The sequence below is a fragment of the Acipenser ruthenus genome, chromosome 51 (assembly GCF_902713425.1).
Source record: "Acipenser ruthenus chromosome 51, fAciRut3.2 maternal haplotype, whole genome shotgun sequence".
NCBI lineage: Eukaryota > Metazoa > Chordata > Actinopteri > Acipenseriformes > Acipenseridae > Acipenser > Acipenser ruthenus.
Genome location: NC_081239.1, coordinates 7,391,712 through 7,414,201, shown reverse-complemented (window position 1 = coordinate 7,414,201; position 22,490 = coordinate 7,391,712). Strand labels below are relative to the sequence as shown.

At 43.0% G+C, this 22,490-nt stretch overlaps 2 protein-coding genes across 2 annotated transcripts in view; both read right to left on the bottom strand.

The window, feature by feature from the left end:
* Positions 1-22,490, bottom strand: part of LOC117404690 (zinc finger protein 501-like) — a 351,570-nt gene that overhangs the window by 122,979 nt on the left and 206,101 nt on the right. The gene's annotated exons all lie outside the window — the stretch shown is intronic.
* Positions 1,312-11,470, bottom strand: LOC131722749 (zinc finger protein 79-like). The gene is made up of 2 exons (XM_059015819.1): positions 10,877-11,470; positions 1,312-2,467 (listed from the first exon to the last, which is right to left on the bottom strand). Exons 1-2 carry the CDS (start codon positions 11,304-11,306, stop codon positions 1,623-1,625), a joined length of 1,275 nt encoding a protein of 424 aa, XP_058871802.1. The 5' UTR covers positions 11,307-11,470; the 3' UTR covers positions 1,312-1,622.

Below are 22,490 nucleotides of genomic sequence, written 5' to 3'. Positions count from 1 at the left end.
CAGCGATCCTGTTACACTGACTGTGTCTGGTGGGTTTATTAACACAGCGATCCTGTTACACTGACTGTGTCTGGTGAGTTTATTAACACAGCGATCCTGTTACACAGACTGTGTCTGGTGAGTTTATTAACACAGTGATCCTGTTACACTGACTGTGTCTGGTGAGTTTATTAACACAGTGATCCTGTTACACTGACTGTGTCTGGTGAGTTTATTAACACAGTGATCCTGTTACACTGACTGTGTCTGGTGAGTTTATTAACACAGCGATCCTGTTACACTGACTGTGTCTGGTGAGTTTATTAACACAGCGATCCTGTTACACTGACTGTGTCTGGTGAGTTTATTAACACAGTGATCCTGTTACACAGACTGTGTCTGGTGGGTTTATTAACACAGTGATCCTGTTACACTGACTGTGTCTGGTGGGTTTATTAACACAGTGATCCTGTTACACTGACTGTGTCTGGTGGGTTTATTAACACAGCGATCCTGTTACACTGACTGTGTCTGGTGAGTTTATTAACACAGCGATCCTGTGACACTGACTGTGTCTGGTGAGTTTATTAACACAGCGATCCTGTGACACTGACTGTGTCTGGTGAGTTTATTAACACAGCGATCCTGTGACACTGACTGTGTCTGGTGAGTTTATTAACACAGCGATCCTGTTACACTGACTGTGTCTGGTGAGTTTATTAACACAGCGATCCTGTTACACTGGCTGTGTCTGGTGAGTTTATTAACACAGCGATCCTGTTACACTGACTGTGTCTGGTGCGTTTATTAACACAGTGATCCTGTTACACTGGCAGGGTCTGGTGAGTTTATTAACACAGTGATCCTGTTACACTGACTGTGTCTGGTGAGTTTATTAACACAGTGATCCTGTGACACTGGCTGTGTCTGGTGAGTTTATTAACACAGCGATCCTGTTACACTGACTGTGTCTGGTGAGTTTATTAACACAGCGATCCTGTTACACTGACTGTGTCTGGTGAGTTTATTAACACAGTGATCCTGTTACACTGACTGTGTCTGGTGAGTTTATTAACACAGCGATCCTGTTACACTGGCTGTGTCTGGTGCGTTTATTAACACAGTGATCCTGTTACACTGACTGTGTCTGGTGCGTTTATTAACACAGCGATCCTGTTACACTGACTGTGTCTGGTGAGTTTATTAACACAGTGATCCTGTGACAGTAACTGTGTCTGGTGAGTTTATTAACACAGTGATCCTGTTACACTGACTGTGTCTGGTGAGTTTATTAACACAGCGATCCTGTTACACTGACTGTGTCTGGTGAGTTTATTAACACAGTGATCCTGTTACACTGACTGTGTCTGGTGAGTTTATTAACACAGCGATCCTGTTACACTGACTGTGTCTGGTGAGTTTATTAACACAGTGATCCTGTTACACTGACTGTGTCTGGTGAGTTTATTAACACAGTGATCCTGTTACACTGGCTGTGTCTGGTGAGTTTATTAACACAGCGATCCTGTTACACTGACTGTGTCTGATGAGTTTATTAACACAGCGATCCTGTTACACTGACTGGGTCTGGTGAGTTTATTAACACAGTGATCCTGTTACACTGACTGGGTCTGGTGAGTTTATTAACACAGTGATCCTGTTACACTGACTGTGTCTGGTGAGTTTATTAAGAGACACAGTTTCTCTCCTGTGTGAGTTCGCTGGTGTGAAACAAGGCTGTCTGACCAACTGAAACTCTTCCCACAGTCAGAGCAGTGATACGGTTTCTCTCCTGTGTGAGTTCGCTGGTGTCCTTTTAGGCTTCCTAACTGACTGTAACTCTTCCCACAGTCAGAGCAGTGATACGGTTTCTCTCCTGTGTGAGTTCGCTGGTGTGAAACAAGGCTGCCTAACTGTCTGAAACTCTTCCCACAGTCACAGCAGCGATACGGTTTCTCTCCTGTGTGAGTTCGCTGGTGTGAAACAAGGCTGCCTGACCGACTGAAATTCTTCCCACAGTCAGAGCAGTGATATGGTTTCTCTCCTGTGTGAGTTCGCTGGTGTAAAACAAGGCTGTTTGACCGACTGAAACTCTTCCCACAGTCAGAGCAGTGATATGGTTTCTCTCCTGTGTGAGTTCGTTCATGTAAAACAAGGCTGTTTGACCGACTGAAACTCTTCCCACAGTCAGAGCAGCGATACGGTTTCTCTCCTGTGTGAGTTCGCTGGTGAAAAACAAGGCTGTTTGACTGACTGAAACTCTTCCCACAGTCAGAGCAGTGATACGGTTTCTCTCCTGTGTGAATTCGCTGGTGTAAAACAAGGCTGTTTGAATGACTGAAACTCTTCCCACAGTCAGTGCAGCAATACGGTTTCTCGCCTGTGTGAGTTCGCTGGGTTTTGTTTAAATGCCCTAACTGCGTTAAACCTTTACCACAGTCAGGATATTCTCCACCGCCTGCCCTCGCTTTAGCTGCTGGACTGGAACCTGGAAAACATGAACAGGAAAGAAAGTAAGACAGACCTCATGTAGGCTTAAGGTTGGTTCATAATTCAGACTTGCATTATGGTTCATAATGCAAAACAGACATAATTTGTGGTTGGAGTCGAGGGTCTCTGACCCTATGTGACAGGTCACACACACTCTTGCGACATGCGTCTTTTTTGGAAAGTCGTACAGCCTTTTCTCATGCGTCTGTGACCTGAAATTGCATGTGGTCTGCGCTGGATGTATCGCATTCATCTGCAATGATGTATGAACCAACTCTCAGGGCATGTGCAGGGCCAGATTAACACATAGGCAAACTAGATATACAGGTAAAACTTGACTTCACTGACATTCAAACCGAGGCATGCATCTCAAAATCAAATTGTCCTGACGGGTGTTATGCAGATTTCTGTAACCCATAGAATTGTGTATCCCCTGTGCAGGGGCAGTTTCTCAAAGATCGCTGGACGTGCACGCGTGATATTTCTGTGCCCGAGCCCCACTGTGTTGTCAAGCACTGCCATGGAGTTCAACAATGGTGGAGGAGTGGATTAAAGCATATGAATTTCAGCGGTGGGGGCTTGCACTGCGTTACACCAGCTTAAAGTTAAAAACTTAGAGTAAGTAGCGGGTTCCAAAAAATATAGTATAGAACTGTATTTTGATTACGACTGTAAGTCGCCTTGGATAAGGGTGTCTGCTAAGAAATAAATAAGAAGAAGAAGAAGAATGATAATAATAATACTGTTTAAATAACGTACCTGTCATTTATTTTCAATGCTAACATCATGACAACTTTTTACACATAACTTTAAAGCATGTTTCAAAGCTCTTCTCAAAATGCCCACCCTAGTGCACTGATAGCGTCAGGATTATTGCCAACATTGTCAGGTAACACAGCAACAGCGATCCATGATGTGGTATGGAACAGAAAAAACAGAGCACTTAAGGTTTTTTGTTAGGGGTGGGAATTTCGAATAATAAGATATTCGAATATACCAAGAATGAAAGTTTCGACTCCTCAACCTCTAATTACTCATAACAGTGACAGGTCCTTAGAAAGTATTAGCAGCAACCACACATAGGGACGCTGTGGCAAAGTGGGTAAGTGAGTGCAGGTCAAGGCAATGCAGCAGTGCAGAAGAAAACAGACAGACAATTATATCCAAGTGCAAGAAAACAGACACACAATTATATCCAGGTGCAAGAAAACAGACACAATTATATCCAGGTGCAAGGGTGTGTATTGGTTTCACAATGTCCAGAGGCTGACGGCAATCAGCTGTAAATAATACTGTTGTAAAGTGATACAGTAACGTGTATCACTTGAATTAGAATCCCCGGGTTTGACCCGTAACAAAAAGTCCCGTTCTTTTAACACCCACACGTCACACAAAACACAGACACAGTTCTTTAGTGAGTGATTTTAGTGCTCGTGGTGTGTAATACAATTTGTTGTGGTGAGGGAAGTGCTGGTGTCCGGGTTTGATGCTGGCCTGCGGCTACAGCTCCGGACAGTGTTAGTAGTCTTAGAAACAAACAAACAGTTTACTAGACAAACGAACAAACACAACACTCACGTTTTTTGTTAGGGGTGGGAATTTCGAATAATAAGATATTTGCAGGCGATCTGATTCAAACATTCAAAATCCTAAAAGGTATAGACAATGTCGACCCAGGGGACACTCTTGACCTGAAAAAAGAAACAAGGACTAGGGGTCGCAAATGGAGATTAGATAAAGGGACATTCAGAACAGAAAATAGGAGGCACTTTTTTACACAGAGAATTGTGAGGGTCTGGAACCAACTCCCCAGTAATGTTGTTGAAGCTGACAACCTGGGATCCTTCAAGAAGCTGCTTGATGAGATTCAGGGATCAATAAGCTACTAACAACCAAACAAGCAAGATGGGCTGAATGGCCTCCTCTCGTTTGGAAACTTTCTTATGTTCTTATGTTCTTATGCACAGGGCCTATGGAAAGTCTACACCCCCTTGAACTTTTTTCACATTTTGTTGTGTCAGTGCCTCAGAGTTTCGTGCATTTAAATGAGGATTTTTTCCACTTATCTACACACCATACTCCACACTGTTAAGGGGAAAAAAAGTTTTTTTATTGAGAAAAAGATGATATATTACAAATACAAAACTGGAAGATCATAATTGGATAAGTCACCAACCCCCTGAGTTAATACTTGGTGGAAGCACCTTTGGCAGCAATTACAGCTGTGAGTCTGTTGGGATAGGTCTCTACCAACTTTGCACACCTAGATTAAGCAATATTGGACCATTCTTCTTTACAAAACTGTTAAAGCTCTGTCAAGTTCCTTGGGGAGCGTTGATGGAAATTTGATTGGATTTAGGTCGGGGCTCTGACGGGGCCACTTGATGACATTTACCTCTTTGTTCCTTAGCCACTCGTGTAGATTTGGCTGTGTGCTTTGGGTCGTTGTCATGCTGAAAGGTGAACTTCCGTCTCAGTTTCAGGTTTCTTGCAGTGGGCAGCAGGTTTTCCTCAAGGACTTCACTGTACTTTGCTCCATTCATTTTCCCTTCTATCCTGACAAGTGCCCCAGTCCCTGCCGATGAGAAACATCCTCATAACATGATGCTGCCTCCACCATGCTTCACAGTAGGGATGGTGTTCTTTGGGTGATGCGCTGTGTTGGGTTTGTGCCAAACATAACGCTTTGAATTTAGGCCAAAAAGTTCCATTTTAATTTTGTCAGACCAAAAAACTTTTTGCCACATGGCTACAGAATCGCCTGAGTGTTTTTTTGCTTCAAATGGGATTCAAGGTGGGCTTTCTTGAGTAATGGCTTCCTTCTTGCCACCCTACCATACAGACCAGATTTGTGGAGTGCTTGGGATATTGTTGTCACATGCACACTTTGACCAGTCTTGGCCATAAAAGCCTGTAGCTCTTGCAAAGTTGTCATTGGCTTCTTGGTAGCCTCTCTGATCAGTCTCCTTGCTCAGCCATCCAGTTTGGAGGGACGGCCTGATCTAGGCAGGGTCTTGGTGGTGCCATACACCTTCCACTTCTTAATAATCATCTTGACCATGCTCCAAGGGATATTCAAGGCCTTTGGTATTTTTTTTATACCCATTCCCTGATCTGTGCCTTTCAACAACTTTGTCCCAGAGTTCTTTTGAAAGCGCCTTGGTGCTCATGGTCTTTGCTTTGAAATGCACTACCCAGCAGAGGGAACCTACAGAAACTGCTGAATTTATCATGAAATCACTACATTTTAACACAGGTGGAGGCCACTTGGTGTGTGATTTTGAAGGCTATTGGTTACACCTGAGCTAATTTAGGATTGCTATTACAAGCAGGGTGGACACTTATCCAAACAAGCTATTTCAGTTTTTATTTTTAATTAATTTTCTACAAATTTCTAGAATATTTTTTTCACTTGGAAGTTGTGGGGTAGGACGGCACTGTATATATATATATATATATATACACACAGTAGCAGCAAAGGTTTAGCATTGCCCGGATAGTTTGCAGTGTAAATCTGAATGAAAGGTCACTTCTAAAGCCGTATCCACACCAGACAGAGCGACGCGAGCGAAAGCACCGAATGTCAATGTTGGAAAGGATCCAGAAGACTGGAAATAAACACATGACCCAGCCCACGCATTCCTATTGGACAAACTAGAGATGGGCTGTCTTTACAAAACAGGGCTTGTTTTGATAAAAGGTTATCCTGACCTCTGGCAACTCCATTGTAAAATAATATATATATATATATATATATATATATATATACTCGTTATTGCAGTCTCAGTTGTGTTTCTTTACAAATTCCTTCTGTGATCCTTTTTGTTCATTAACTTTTTAAAAGTATTTTAAAGTGCAACATTATTATTATTATTATTATTATTATTAGTATTAGGATTATTATGTTGTTGTTAAGCACTACATAATGACCATCTTGATTATTATTATATTATATTATTATTATTATTATTATTATTATTATTATTATTATTATTATCATTATTATTATTATTATCCGTGTTATTATTTGCCGTTCTGCAAATCTATTTTTTGCTACACTTCTTCATAAACGCTGTTGAAGACTGTGACACATCAGATCATGTGTTTGAGTCATCTCTGATTTCATTTACTTATGAATGATTAGATTTTCTATGAATTCAGATTCTATCAGTAAACTAAAAACACGTATCCCCGAATTAGACATGAAGTGCTGTGTTCAGATAAAAGTGTTAACATCCTCACCCCATGGATGGGATGTGTTTTGAGGCATATGTTTGATGTCTGTCAAGGGTGTTAACATTACTTCAGATTGGTCAGCTTCAAAGCGTTCTCAAAGCGACGTCGCTCACATCACTCGCTGCTGGTGTGGATACTCCCATTTGACTGCAATGACTTCTAAATTATTTGCTTGTGTTGCTCGTGTTCCGTGTGGATATGGCTTAATAAACAAAAAGCCTTTTTTCAGTCGAGACGCCTTACATCCCCACTGCACACAGTAAAAGATGCACTGCTTCCTTGTTTCAGGCGAGACGCCTCACATCTCCACTGCGCACAGTAAAAGATGCACTGCTTGCTTGTTGCAGTCGAGACGCCTCACATCCCCACTGCACACAGTAAAAGATGCACTGCTTGCTTGTTTCAGGCGAGACGCCTCACATCCCCACTGCGCACAGTAAAAGATGCACTGCTTGCTTGTTTCAGTCGAGACGCCTCACATCCCCACTGCGCACAGTAAAAGATGCACTGCTTGCTTGTTGCAGTCGAGACGCCTCACATCCCCACTGCACACAGTAAAAGATGCACTGCTTGCTTGTTGCAGTCGAGACGCCTCACATCCCCACTGCACACAGTAAAAGATGCACTGCTTGCTTGTTGCAGTCGAGACGCCTCACATCCCCACTGCACACAGTAAAAGATGCACTGCTTGCTTGCTTGTTGCAGTCGAGACGCCTCACATCCCCACTGCACACAGTAAAAGATGCACTGCTTGCTTGTTTCAGTCGAGACGCCTCACATCTCCACTGCACACAGTAAAAGATGCACTGCTTGCTTGTTTCAGTCGAGACGCCTCACATCTCCACTGCACACAGTAAAAGATGCACTGCTTGCTTGTTTCAGTCGAGACGCCTCACATCTCCACTGCACACAGTAAAAGATGCACTGCTTCCTTGTTTCAGTCGAGACACCTCACATCCCCACTGCACACAGTAAAAGATGCACTGCTTGCTTGCTTCAGTCGAGACGCCTCACATCCCCACTGCACACAGTAAAAGATGCACTGCTTGTTTGTTTCAGTCGAGAAGCCTCACATCTCCACTGCACACAGTAAAAGATGCACTGCTTGCTTGTTTCAGTCGAGACGCCTCACATCTCCACTGCACACAGTAAAAGATGCACTGCTTGCTTGTTTCAGTCGAGACGCCTCACATCTCCACTGCACACAGTAAAAGATGCACTGCTTGCTTGTTTCAGTCGAGACGCCTCACATCTCCACTGCACACAGTAAAAGATGCACTGCTTGCTTGTTTTTTGCCACATTCTGTGTTTTCTTCCAAAGTAGCAGATGGGTGCTGGCATTTTAGATGATTGAGAATGTACTTGTTGATTTACAATATGAAATGCTTGTGCTGCAGAGATTACATTGGATGGTGGTCTCGTTTAACTTTTTTCAAAATACTCACTGCTCATGTACTCCCTCAGCCAATAGCAGAGCTAGGTAAGGAAGAGCCCCGCCTCCTGTCAGTTATCAGTGAGGTGACAATTGTAGTGGCTGATCACTTTTAACTTGCTCCTCTGTCAAAATACCATGCCAAGCTTTTTCGGGTGTAGTTAGCTCATTTTTCCATTTGTTTTAGAAATTAACGAGTACTCAAAACTTGATCACAGTATTCGATTTGTAATTTTATTTAGAATACTTGATTTATTCAGACACCCCTGTTTTATGGATCTCTCTTCCTGCAGTGATTCAGAGTACAGATCTCAAACCTCAGTGCACTAGAGCAGCCATTTCTAAAAGAGCTTTGCAACAGATTAAAGTCATGTGTTAAAAGTTGTCAGGATGTGAACAATGAAAAGAAAAAAGACAGGTATGTTATTTAAACAGTTGTAGCAACACGTGGGGACATGGAACGCTATATTTTTCAGAACCCCGCTACATACTCTTTATAGCCTTTACTTTATGTGTAAAAGCAAAGTCAGTAAAGACTGACGCTGGTGAAACTGAGCCCTGGGATCAAAATCTGCCCTCAGAGTTCTCCTGTAATGTTTCGGGTCTATTTCCTCTAAAACACCCTACAATTATATATTTTTCAATAGCATTACGTTTAGGGGTGTTAATCATTTAAAATTTAAACGGTTAAACGTTAGCAAAGTGTCAAATGTTTTTAATTTTGCTGAATTGTTTAAACTTTGTCAAATGTGCAGTTCAAATATTAAGAACAGGAGGGTGTCTGCAAATAACGGCTACTCAGTTTTCTTTCGTTGTCCATTTCCTACCTTTGTCACGTGACATCATTGTCACTGGATATTCACCTCGCAATTTCCAGCATGCTTTTGCTCTCATGACTATCAATGTTGTCTTTGGGAGATCTAAATAACCGAAGCCCTGTCTGGGCACATTGTGATATAAAGGGAGACTGTGCTCTGCAGAGCTTAGTTACAGCAGCAGCACAGGAACAATGTTAAAATATATGAAAATATAACTACTGGTTCTGGATCTAGTGAGGAGGAGGTGGAGCCCAGGCAAACAACAATGCAAGTGCATGGCTGGTAGTGCAGGAAACATGATAAAACTCAGGCTGAAAACACAATACCATGGTTGATTACTGAGACGATCGCAACTGATTCAACAAGTTCATGTGTTTTGTTGATCCAGATTTTTAGTCTTGCTGGTTTGCATTAAATCCTTGAGTGTGAGTGTGCTGCTTCGTGTGCTGGTACGGCAGATCAGCGCGTTGCTAGGATACACACTTCAAGCCTTTACATTCGTCTTGGAGAAGACCAATCACAAGCAGGCCTATTGGATGCACGGCTTCTTCATTTAAAAATTAAGAAAAACACTTTTTTGTATCTATTAAATCTACCAATTACCTTTTGTTTCAAAGCATGCTGTGTTTGGATTATATGGCAGTACTATAGAAAAATAAGCTGAATTTAGTACAATTGTTACATTAGTCACGGTTTGAGAGATTAATTCAAACGCTTTGCTTTTGGACATAAAATGTGAGCAGTATTGAACAACCATAGTTCAGAAATTACTTGTGTTAAATACAGTATTTTAAATTATTATTACAATGTTAATCTGACGCACACGCACAGATATAGGAGGCTGTGTGGTCCAGTGGTTAAAGAAAGGGGCTTGTAAGCAGGAGGTCCCTGGTTCGAATCCCACCTCAGCCACTGACTCATTGTGTGACCCTGAGCAAGTCACTTAACCTCCTTGTGCTCCGTCTTTCGGGTGAGATGTAATTGTAAGTGACTCTGCAGCTGATACATAGTTCACACACCCTAGTCTCTGTAAGTCGCCTTGGATAAAGGCGTCTGCTAAATAAACTAATAATAATAATAATATTCTTTTCAGTTGTTAAATGTAAGTCCTTTGTATTTTTTGTTTTTTATATAATTGAAGTGTTCTCATTTGAATGCAAGTCGTGCCTTTTTGTTTAACTATCATGCACACACTGTTTTAGTTATTAGAGCGTCTGTTAAAAAAAAAAAAAAAACTAACGTTTGTTTATTTTGAAAAATAAAACCTCAATGCATGGATAATCATTGATAAATGTCTATACGATACTCAAATACGAAATGAGGGTGCTGACTGCACCTCTACTTAACAGGATCAACTGCATTATTTAAGGAGAGTTGAAAAGCTGAGGTAAAACACTGAACAATCAGAAGACCTTTTACAGGCATATAGGCTATGCGATCATTTATAGAAAGCTATTTATTTAAAAAGATATAGCACTGTCAATGTTTTTACTTGAACGTTTAAACTAACTATTTGTAGAAGTCTAAAAGTCTAAAATAAATGAAACGGAATCAAGCACCCCTAATAAAGCTACACATGTACAATAATATCCCTCTATTTAGACACTGAACATTTCTAATGTTATATATAGTACTTTAGCTCTTCTTCCCCTTGGTATAATCGGGTAGGAGTGCCAGTGTGAAAGGGGCTTATATCTGTATCTTAAGATCACCAGTAGTGAGTCCTATCCTGAACTGGTGTGAGTGGTACAGGAAAAACAAATAGCTAGTAATGTAACCCACATGCTCCCTCCCTCCCTCTCTGCCACACTATCACGCAATCTAGAATGACAATGTCACAGCTACTGGGAGTCACTCACCTCTCTGCCACACTATCACGCAATCTAGAATGACAATGTCACAGCTACTGGGAGTCACTCACCTGCTAGACTGCATTCTGAATGTGACTGCCCGTCTTCCTTTCCACCTCCTTGCATGCTATTGGGAGAGCCTTCCTCTCCAGCACCTTGCTCTCTCACGCAGATTCTCTCCAGCTCAGGGATGTTTGGTTTGAAATCCTCGGATTCTTCCTTCCCTGGTTCCATGTGGTCAAACTCTACTTCAGTGGGCTCCTGTTTAATATGGTTAATTTCCAGCACCTCTTCTTGTTTAACAGGAAGGGGTTCTTCTGTCTGAGAGATCTCCAATTCACTGTGCTCAGCTTTAATCTCAGAGACCTCTGGCTGACTGCTGTCACACTGCATCTCACAGAGCTCCTGTTTAATGGGAAGGGAAGCCAGCCCAGCGACCTCCGCTCTAAAGGGGACAAGTTCAGGTTCAGAGAACTCCTCTTTAATCTGGACAGATTCCATCTCCACACTGTCCACGGCAGCACACGGGATTCTGCTTAGTAGCAGCTGAAAAAGAAATGTATTTATTTAAATATAGTGCTACTAAGGCCATTCAAGGGACCGACAAAACCTGGCTTTAATAGCAAGGCTGGCTTTACTATTGAAGGGACACAGAATTTCTTGTAACAGGGCAGCAGTGTGGAGTAGTGGTTAGGGCTCTGGACTCTTGACCGGAGGGTTGTGGGTTCAATCCCCAGTGGGGGACACTGCTGTTGTACCCTTGAGCAAGGTACTTTACCTAGATTGCTCCAGTAAAAACCCAACTGTATAAATGGGTAATTGTATGTAAAAATAATGTGATATCTGTATAATGTGAAATAATGTATAATGTGATATCTGTATAATGTGAAATAATGTATAATGTGATATCTTGTAACAATTGTAAGTCGCCCTGGATAAGGGCGTCTGCTAAGAAATAAATAATAATAATAATAATAATAATAATAATAATAATATGTTTATAATCCCAGAGGATTTTATCTCTCAAATCTCAAGAATGATGGATGAAAGTTACTATAGTTCTCTTTTCGTTAAATAAGTATGTTTGGTGTTTTATAATACATTCTCTTAAAGACTGATCAGCAAGGAGTCATTTTGTCCTCAAACCTTGGTTGTTAGTAGCTTATTGTTCCTTTTAGGAGGCTGTGTGGTCCAGTGGTTAAAGAAACAGACTTGTAACCAGGAGGTCCCCGGTTCAAATCCCAGCTCAGCCACTGACTCATTGTGTGACCCTGAGCAAGTCACTTCATTATTATTATTATTATTATTTATTTCTTAGCAGACACCCTTATCCAGGGTGACTTACAATTGTTAGAAGATATCACATTATACATTATTTCACATTATACAAATATCACAATTTTTTTTTTTTTTTACATACAATTACCCATTTATACAATTGGGTTTTTACTGGAGCAATATAGGTTAAGTACCTTGCTCAAGGGTACAACAGCAGATTGAACCCACAACCCTCCGGTCAAGAGTCCAGAGCCCTAACCACTACTCCACACTGCTGCCCCCTTGTGCTCCGTCTTTCAGGTGAGACGTTGTTGTAAGTGACTCTGCAGCTGATGCATAGCTCACACACCGCTTTGTGATGGTGGTCCACTATGAAAGGCGCTATATAAAACTAAAGATTATTACTATTATTATTATTATTATTATTATTATTATTATTATTATTATAATAATCTGTTTCTTGAAGGATCCCAGGGTGTCACTTCAACAACGTTACTGGGGAGTTGGCTCCAGACTCTTCTCTGTGCAAAAAAGTGCCTCCTATTTTCTCTTCCAAATAGCCCTTTATCTAATCTCCACACACATACACAATGTAATGAGATGTAAGAGAGTAATAAGAATTAAAAATAAATAAATCCCTAGAGAATTGTGTTTATTTATTACCTTAAAATAAGTACTACATACATAAACAGTGTGTTGTCGTGGCAATTGGTGATCAAATAAATAATAAAGTAAAATAAAACAAAATAAAATCAATAAATAATAAGGTCATCGCCTTACAGTGATGACTTTGAAGTCATAATGCATGGCAAGTGTTATTAGGGAATGCTGTGTCGCGTTTTCAAGCGCGTCACTGAGCTGCGCTGCGAGGTTTGGAGACGCGCTTCTCCACAAGCTGCGTGTGACGTCAGAAAGACAGCAGCCACGAGCAGCCGGCGCGCGCTCCGGGTAACAGAACGCAACCCGTATTGACCCGCGAGACGCTTTCAGAACAATGAGAATCTGTCTGGAAACCCGCGAAGCTGTCAGCCCTGAAACACACAGACTGTGAATGAGAGGATGAGAATAAAAACAAACGCGCTGACACAGACACGCCGCTTCACAAATACAACACACACACACACACAAAAACAACGCGCTCCTACCACACTACAACCCGGACCTTTCAAAATAATACAATATAACAGCGCTCTGTAGTTTATAAACACATTGTAGAGCTCCATGCAGACTCTCTCACCTCCTCTCTGCTCTCCCTCAGTGTCTGAACGGATAAAACAACGCGCTCCTACCACACTACAACCCGGACCTTTCAAAATAATACAATATAACAGCGCTCTGTAGTTTATAAACACATTGTAGAGCTCCATGCAGACTCTCTCACCTCCTCTCTGCTCTCCCTCAGTGTCTGAACGGATAAAACAACGCGCTCCTACCACACTACAACCCGGACCTTTCAAAATAATACAATATAACAGCGCTCTGTAGTTTATAAACACATTGTAGAGCTCCATGCAGACTCTCTCACCTCCTCTCTGCTCTCCCTCAGTGTCTGAACGGATAAAACAACGCGCTCCTACCACACTACAACCCGGACCTTTCAAAATAATACAATATAACAGCGCTCTGTAGTTTATAAACACATTGTAGAGCTCCATGCAGACTCTCTCACCTCCTCTCTGCTCTCCCTCAGTGTCTGAACGGATAAAACAACGCGCTCCTACCACACTACAACCCGGACCTTTCAAAATAACACAATATAACAGCGCTCTGTAGTTTATAAACACATTGTAGAGCTCCATGCAGACTCTCTCACCTCCTCTCTGCTCTCCCTCAGTGTCTGAACGGATAAAACAACGCGCTCCTACCACACTACAACCCGGACCTTTCAAAATAATACAATATAACAGCGCTCTGTAGTTTATAAACACATTGTAGAGCTCCATGCAGACTCTCTCACCTCCTCTCTGCTCTCCCTCAGTGTCTGAACGGATAAAACAACGCGCTCCTACCACACTACAACCCGGACCTTTCAAAATAATACAATATAACAGCGCTCTGTAGTTTATAAACACATTGTAGAGCTCCATGCAGACTCTCTCACCTCCTCTCTGCTCTCCCTCAGTGTCTGAACGGATAAAACAACGCGCTCCTACCACACTACAACCCGGACCTTTCAAAATAATACAATATAACAGCGCTCTGTAGTTTATAAACACATTGTAGAGCTCCATGCAGACTCTCTCACCTCCTCTCTGCTCTCCCTCAGTGTCTGAACGGATAAAACAACGCGCTCCTACCACACTACAACCCGGACCTTTCAAAATAATACAATATAACAGCGCTCTGTAGTTTATAAACACATTGTAGAGCTCCATGCAGACTCTCTCACCTCCTCTCTGCTCTCCCTCAGTGTCTGAACGGATAAAACAACGCGCTCCTACCACACTACAACCCGGACCTTTCAAAATAATACAATATAACAGCGCTCTGTAGTTTATAAACACATTGTAGAGCTCCATGCAGACTCTCTCACCTCCTCTCTGCTCTCCCTCAGTGTCTGAACGGATAAAACAACGCGCTCCTACCACACTACAACCCGGACCTTTCAAAATAATACAATATAACAGCGCTCTGTAGTTTATAAACACATTGTAGAGCTCCATGCAGACTCTCTCACCTCCTCTCTGCTCTCCCTCAGTGTCTGAACGGATAAAACAACGCGCTCCTACCACACTACAACCCGGACCTTTCAAAATAATACAATATAACAGCGCTCTGTAGTTTATAAACACATTGTAGAGCTCCATGCAGACTCTCTCACCTCCTCTCTGCTCTCCCTCAGTGTCTGAACGGATAAAACAACGCGCTCCTACCACACTACAACCCGGACCTTTCAAAATAATACAATATAACAGCGCTCTGTAGTTTATAAACACATTGTAGAGCTCCATGCAGACTCTCTCACCTCCTCTCTGCTCTCCCTCAGTGTCTGAACGGATAAAACAACGCGCTCCTACCACACTACAACCCGGACCTTTCAAAATAATACAATATAACAGCGCTCTGTAGTTTATAAACACATTGTAGAGCTCCATGCAGACTCTCTCACCTCCTCTCTGCTCTCCCTCAGTGTCTGAACGGATAAAACAACGCGCTCCTACCACACTACAACCCGGACCTTTCAAAATAATACAATATAACAGCGCTCTGTAGTTTATAAACACATTGTAGAGCTCCATGCAGACTCTCTCACCTCCTCTCTGCTCTCCCTCAGTGTCTGAACGGATAAAACAACGCGCTCCTACCACACTACAACCCGGACCTTTCAAAATAATACAATATAACAGCGCTCTGTAGTTTATAAACACATTGTAGAGCTCCATGCAGACTCTCTCACCTCCTCTCTGCTCTCCCTCAGTGTCTGAACGGATAAAACAACGCGCTCCTACCACACTACAACCCGGACCTTTCAAAATAATACAATATAACAGCGCTCTGTAGTTTATAAACACATTGTAGAGCTCCATGCAGACTCTCTCACCTCCTCTCTGCTCTCCCTCAGTGTCTGAACGGATAAAACAATGCGCTCCTACCACACTACAACCCGGACCTTTCAAAATAATACAATATAACAGCGCTCTGTAGTTTATAAACACATTGTAGAGCTCCATGCAGACTCTCTCACCTCCTCTCTGCTCTCCCTCAGTGTCTGAACGGATAAAACAACGCGCTCCTACCACACTACAACCCGGACCTTTCAAAATAATACAATATAACAGCGCTCTGTAGTTTATAAACACATTGTAGAGCTCCATGCAGACTCTCTCACCTCCTCTCTGCTCTCCCTCAGTGTCTGAACGGATAAAACAACGCGCTCCTACCACACTACAACCCGGACCTTTCAAAATAATACAATATAACAGCGCTCTGTAGTTTATAAACACATTGTAGAGCTCCATGCAGACTCTCTCACCTCCTCTCTGCTCTCCCTCAGTGTCTGAACGGATAAAACAACGCGCTCCTACCACACTACAACCCGGACCTTTCAAAATAATACAATATAACAGCGCTCTGTAGTTTATAAACACATTGTAGAGCTCCATGCAGACTCTCTCACCTCCTCTCTGCTCTCCCTCAGTGTCTGAACGGATAAAACAACGCGCTCCTACCACACTACAACCCGGACCTTTCAAAATAATACAATATAACAGCGCTCTGTAGTTTATAAACACATTGTAGAGCTCCATGCAGACTCTCTCACCTCCTCTCTGTTCTCCCTCAGTGTCTGAACGGATAAAACAACGTGCTCCTACCACACTACAACCCGGACCTTTCAAAATAATACAATATAACAGCGCTCTGTAGTTTATAAACACATTGTAGAGCTCCATGCAGACTCTCTCACCTCCTCTCTGCTCTCCCTCAGTGTCTGAACGGATAAAACAACGCGCTCCTACCACACTACAACCCGGACCTTTCAAAATAATACAATATAACAGCGCTCTGTAGTTTATAAACACATTGTAGAGCTCCATGCAGACTCTCTCACCTCCTCTCTGCTCTCCCTCAGTGTCTGAACGGATAAAACAACGCGCTCCTACCACACTACAACCCGGACCTTTCAAAATAATACAATATAACAGCGCTCTGTAGTTTATAAACACATTGTAGAGCTCCATGCAGACTCTCTCACCTCCTCTCTGCTCTCCCTCAGTGTCTGAACGGATAAAACAACGCGCTCCTACCACACTACAACCCGGACCTTTCAAAATAATACAATATAACAGCGCTCTGTAGTTTATAAACACATTGTAGAGCTCCATGCAGACTCTCTCACCTCCTCTCTGCTCTCCCTCAGTGTCTGAACGGATAAAACAACGCGCTCCTACCACACTACAACCCGGACCTTTCAAAATAATACAATATAACAGCGCTCTGTAGTTTATAAACACATTGTAGAGCTCCATGCAGACTCTCTCACCTCCTCTCTGTTCTCCCTCAGTGTCTGAACGGATAAAACAACGTGCTCCTACCACACTACAACCCGGACCTTTCAAAATAATACAATATAACAGCGCTCTGTAGTTTATAAACACATTGTAGAGCTCCATGCAGACTCTCTCACCTCCTCTCTGCTCTCCCTCAGTGTCTGAACGGATAAAACAACGCGCTCCTACCACACTACAACCCGGACCTTTCAAAATAATACAATATAACAGCGCTCTGTAGTTTATAAACACATTGTAGAGCTCCATGCAGACTCTCTCACCTCCTCTCTGCTCTCCCTCAGTGTCTGAACGGATAAAACAACGCGCTCCTACCACACTACAACCCGGACCTTTCAAAATAATACAATATAACAGCGCTCTGTAGTTTATAAACACATTGTAGAGCTCCATGCAGACTCTCTCACCTCCTCTCTGCTCTCCCTCAGTGTCTGAACGGATAAAACAACGCGCTCCTACCACACTACAACCCGGACCTTTCAAAATAATACAATATAACAGCGCTCTGTAGTTTATAAACACATTGTAGAGCTCCATGCAGACTCTCTCACCTCCTCTCTGCTCTCCCTCAGTGTCTGAACGGATAAAACAACGCGCTCCTACCACACTACAACCCGGACCTTTCAAAATAATACAATATAACAGCGCTCTGTAGTTTATAAACACATTGTAGAGCTCCATGCAGACTCTCTCACCTCCTCTCTGCTCTCCCTCAGTGTCTGAACGGATAAAACAACGCGCTCCTACCACACTACAACCCGGACCTTTCAAAATAATACAATATAACAGCGCTCTGTAGTTTATAAACACATTGTAGAGCTCCATGCAGACTCTCTCACCTCCTCTCTGCTCTCCCTCAGTGTCTGAACGGATAAAACAACGCGCTCCTACCACACTACAACCCGGACCTTTCAAAATAATACAATATAACAGCGCTCTGTAGTTTATAAACACATTGTAGAGCTCCATGCAGACTCTCTCACCTCCTCTCTGTTCTCCCTCAGTGTCTGAACGGATAAAACAACGTGCTCCTACCACACTACAACCCGGACCTTTCAAAATAATACAATATAACAGCGCTCTGTAGTTTATAAACACATTGTAGAGCTCCATGCAGACTCTCTCACCTCCTCTCTGCTCTCCCTCAGTGTCTGAACGGATAAAACAACGCGCTCCTACCACACTACAACCCGGACCTTTCAAAATAATACAATATAACAGCGCTCTGTAGTTTATAAACACATTGTAGAGCTCCATGCAGACTCTCTCACCTCCTCTCTGCTCTCCCTCAGTGTCTGAACGGATAAAACAACGCGCTCCTACCACACTACAACCCGGACCTTTCAAAATAATACAATATAACAGCGCTCTGTAGTTTATAAACACATTGTAGAGCTCCATGCAGACTCTCTCACCTCCTCTCTGCTCTCCCTCAGTGTCTGAACGGATAAAACAACGCGCTCCTACCACACTACAACCCGGACCTTTCAAAATAATACAATATAACAGCGCTCTGTAGTTTATAAACACATTGTAGAGCTCCATGCAGACTCTCTCACCTCCTCTCTGCTCTCCCTCAGTGTCTGAACGGATAAAACAACGCGCTCCTACCACACTACAACCCGGACCTTTCAAAATAATACAATATAACAGCGCTCTGTAGTTTATAAACACATTGTAGAGCTCCATGCAGACTCTCTCACCTCCTCTCTGCTCTCCCTCAGTGTCTGAACGGATAAAACAACGCGCTCCTACCACACTACAACCCGGACCTTTCAAAATAATACAATATAACAGCGCTCTGTAGTTTATAAACACATTGTAGAGCTCCATGCAGACTCTCTCACCTCCTCTCTGCTCTCCCTCAGTGTCTGAACGGATAAAACAACGCGCTCCTACCACACTACAACCCGGACCTTTCAAAATAATACAATATAACAGCGCTCTGTAGTTTATAAACACATTGTAGAGCTCCATGCAGACTCTCTCACCTCCTCTCTGCTCTCCCTCAGTGTCTGAACGGATAAAACAACGCGCTCCTACCACACTACAACCCGGACCTTTCAAAATAATACAATATAACAGCGCTCTGTAGTTTATAAACACATTGTAGAGCTCCATGCAGACTCTCTCACCTCCTCTCTGCTCTCCCTCAGTGTCTGAACGGATAAAACAACGCGCTCCTACCACACTACAACCCGGACCTTTCAAAATAATACAATATAACAGCGCTCTGTAGTTTATAAACACATTGTAGAGCTCCATGCAGACTCTCTCACCTCCTCTCTGCTCTCCCTCAGTGTCTGAACGGATAAAACAACGCGCTCCTACCACACTACAACCCGGACCTTTCAAAATAATACAATATAACAGCGCTCTGTAGTTTATAAACACATTGTAGAGCTCCATGCAGACTCTCTCACCTCCTCTCTGCTCTCCCTCAGTGTCTGAACGGATAAAACAACGCGCTCCTACCACACTACAACCCGGACCTTTCAAAATAATACAATATAACAGCGCTCTGTAGTTTATAAACACATTGTAGAGCTCCATGCAGACTCTCTCACCTCCTCTCTGCTCTCCCTCAGTGTCTGAACGGATAAAACAACGCGCTCCTACCACACTACAACCCGGACCTTTCAAAATAATACAATATAACAGCGCTCTGTAGTTTATAAACACATTGTAGAGCTCCATGCAGACTCTCTCACCTCCTCTCTGCTCTCCCTCAGTGTCTGAACGGATAAAACAACGCGCTCCTACCACACTACAACCCGGACCTTTCAAAATAATACAATATAACAGCGCTCTGTAGTTTATAAACACATTGTAGAGCTCCATGCAGACTCTCTCACCTCCTCTCTGCTCTCCCTCAGTGTCTGAACGGATAAAACAACGCGCTCCTACCACACTACAACCCGGACCTTTCAAAATAATACAATATAACAGCGCTCTGTAGTTTATAAACACATTGTAGAGCTCCATGCAGACTCTCTCACCTCCTCTCTGCTCTCCCTCAGTGTCTGAACGGATAAAACAACGCGCTCCTACCACACTACAACCCGGACCTTTCAAAATAATACAATATAACAGCGCTCTGTAGTTTATAAACACATTGTAGAGCTCCATGCAGACTCTCTCACCTCCTCTCTGCTCTCCCTCAGTGTCTGAACGGATAAAACAACGCGCTCCTACCACACTACAACCCGGACCTTTCAAAATAATACAATATAACAGCGCTCTGTAGTTTATAAACACATTGTAGAGCTCCATGCAGACTCTCTCACCTCCTCTCTGCTCTCCCTCAGTGTCTGAACGGATAAAACAACGCGCTCCTACCACACTACAACCCGGACCTTTCAAAATAATACAATATAACAGCGCTCTGTAGTTTATAAACACATTGTAGAGCTCCATGCAGACTCTCTCACCTCCTCTCTGCTCTCCCTCAGTGTCTGAACGGATAAAACAACGCGCTCCTACCACACTACAACCCGGACCTTTCAAAATAATACAATATAACAGCGCTCTGTAGTTTATAAACACATTGTAGAGCTCCATGCAGACTCTCTCACCTCCTCTCTGCTCTCCCTCAGTGTCTGAACGGATAAAACAACGCGCTCCTACCACACTACAACCCGGACCTTTCAAAATAATACAATATAACAGCGCTCTGTAGTTTATAAACACATTGTAGAGCTCCATGCAGACTCTCTCACCTCCTCTCTGCTCTCCCTCAGTGTCTGAACGGATAAAACAACGCGCTCCTACCACACTACAACCCGGACCTTTCAAAATAATACAATATAACAGCGCTCTGTAGTTTATAAACACATTGTAGAGCTCCATGCAGACTCTCTCACCTCCTCTCTGCTCTCCCTCAGTGTCTGAACGGATAAAACAACGCGCTCCTACCACACTACAACCCGGACCTTTCAAAATAATACAATATAACAGCGCTCTGTAGTTTATAAACACATTGTAGAGCTCCATGCAGACTCTCTCACCTCCTCTCTGCTCTCCCTCAGTGTCTGAACGGATAAAACAACGCGCTCCTACCACACTACAACCCGGACCTTTCAAAATAATACAATATAACAGCGCTCTGTAGTTTATAAACACATTGTAGAGCTCCATGCAGACTCTCTCACCTCCTCTCTGCTCTCCCTCAGTGTCTGAACGGATAAAACAACGCGCTCCTACCACACTACAACCCGGACCTTTCAAAATAATACAATATAACAGCGCTCTGTAGTTTATAAACACATTGTAGAGCTCCATGCAGACTCTCTCACCTCCTCTCTGCTCTCCCTCAGTGTCTGAACGGATAAAACAACGCGCTCCTACCACACTACAACCCGGACCTTTCAAAATAATACAATATAACAGCGCTCTGTAGTTTATAAACACATTGTAGAGCTCCATGCAGACTCTCTCACCTCCTCTCTGCTCTCCCTCAGTGTCTGAACGGATAAAACAACGCGCTCCTACCACACTACAACCCGGACCTTTCAAAATAATACAATATAACAGCGCTCTGTAGTTTATAAACACATTGTAGAGCTCCATGCAGACTCTCTCACCTCCTCTCTGCTCTCCCTCAGTGTCTGAACGGATAAAACAACGCGCTCCTACCACACTACAACCCGGACCTTTCAAAATAATACAATATAACAGCGCTCTGTAGTTTATAAACACATTGTAGAGCTCCATGCAGACTCTCTCACCTCCTCTCTGCTCTCCCTCAGTGTCTGAACGGATAAAACAACGCGCTCCTACCACACTACAACCCGGACCTTTCAAAATAATACAATATAACAGCGCTCTGTAGTTTATAAACACATTGTAGAGCTCCATGCAGACTCTCTCACCTCCTCTCTGCTCTCCCTCAGTGTCTGAACGGATAAAACAACGCGCTCCTACCACACTACAACCCGGACCTTTCAAAATAATACAATATAACAGCGCTCTGTAGTTTATAAACACATTGTAGAGCTCCATGCAGACTCTCTCACCTCCTCTCTGCTCTCCCTCAGTGTCTGAACGGATAAAACAACGCGCTCCTACCACACTACAACCCGGACCTTTCAAAATAATACAATATAACAGCGCTCTGTAGTTTATAAACACATTGTAGAGCTCCATGCAGACTCTCTCACCTCCTCTCTGCTCTCCCTCAGTGTCTGAACGGATAAAACAACGCGCTCCTACCACACTACAACCCGGACCTTTCAAAATAATACAATATAACAGCGCTCTGTAGTTTATAAACACATTGTAGAGCTCCATGCAGACTCTCTCACCTCCTCTCTGCTCTCCCTCAGTGTCTGAACGGATAAAACAACGCGCTCCTACCACACTACAACCCGGACCTTTCAAAATAATACAATATAACAGCGCT

Excerpts from the sequence above, each read along its gene's own strand:
- LOC131722749 (XM_059015819.1), bottom strand. The coding sequence starts at position 11,306 with ATGGAATCTGTCCAGATTAAAGAGGAGTTCTCTGAACCTGAACTTGTC. Across the intron at positions 2,468-10,876 it reads TTCAGAATGCAGTCTAGCAG|GTTCCAGTCCAGCAGCTAAA; the intron begins GTGAGTGACTCC and ends CATGTTTTCCAG.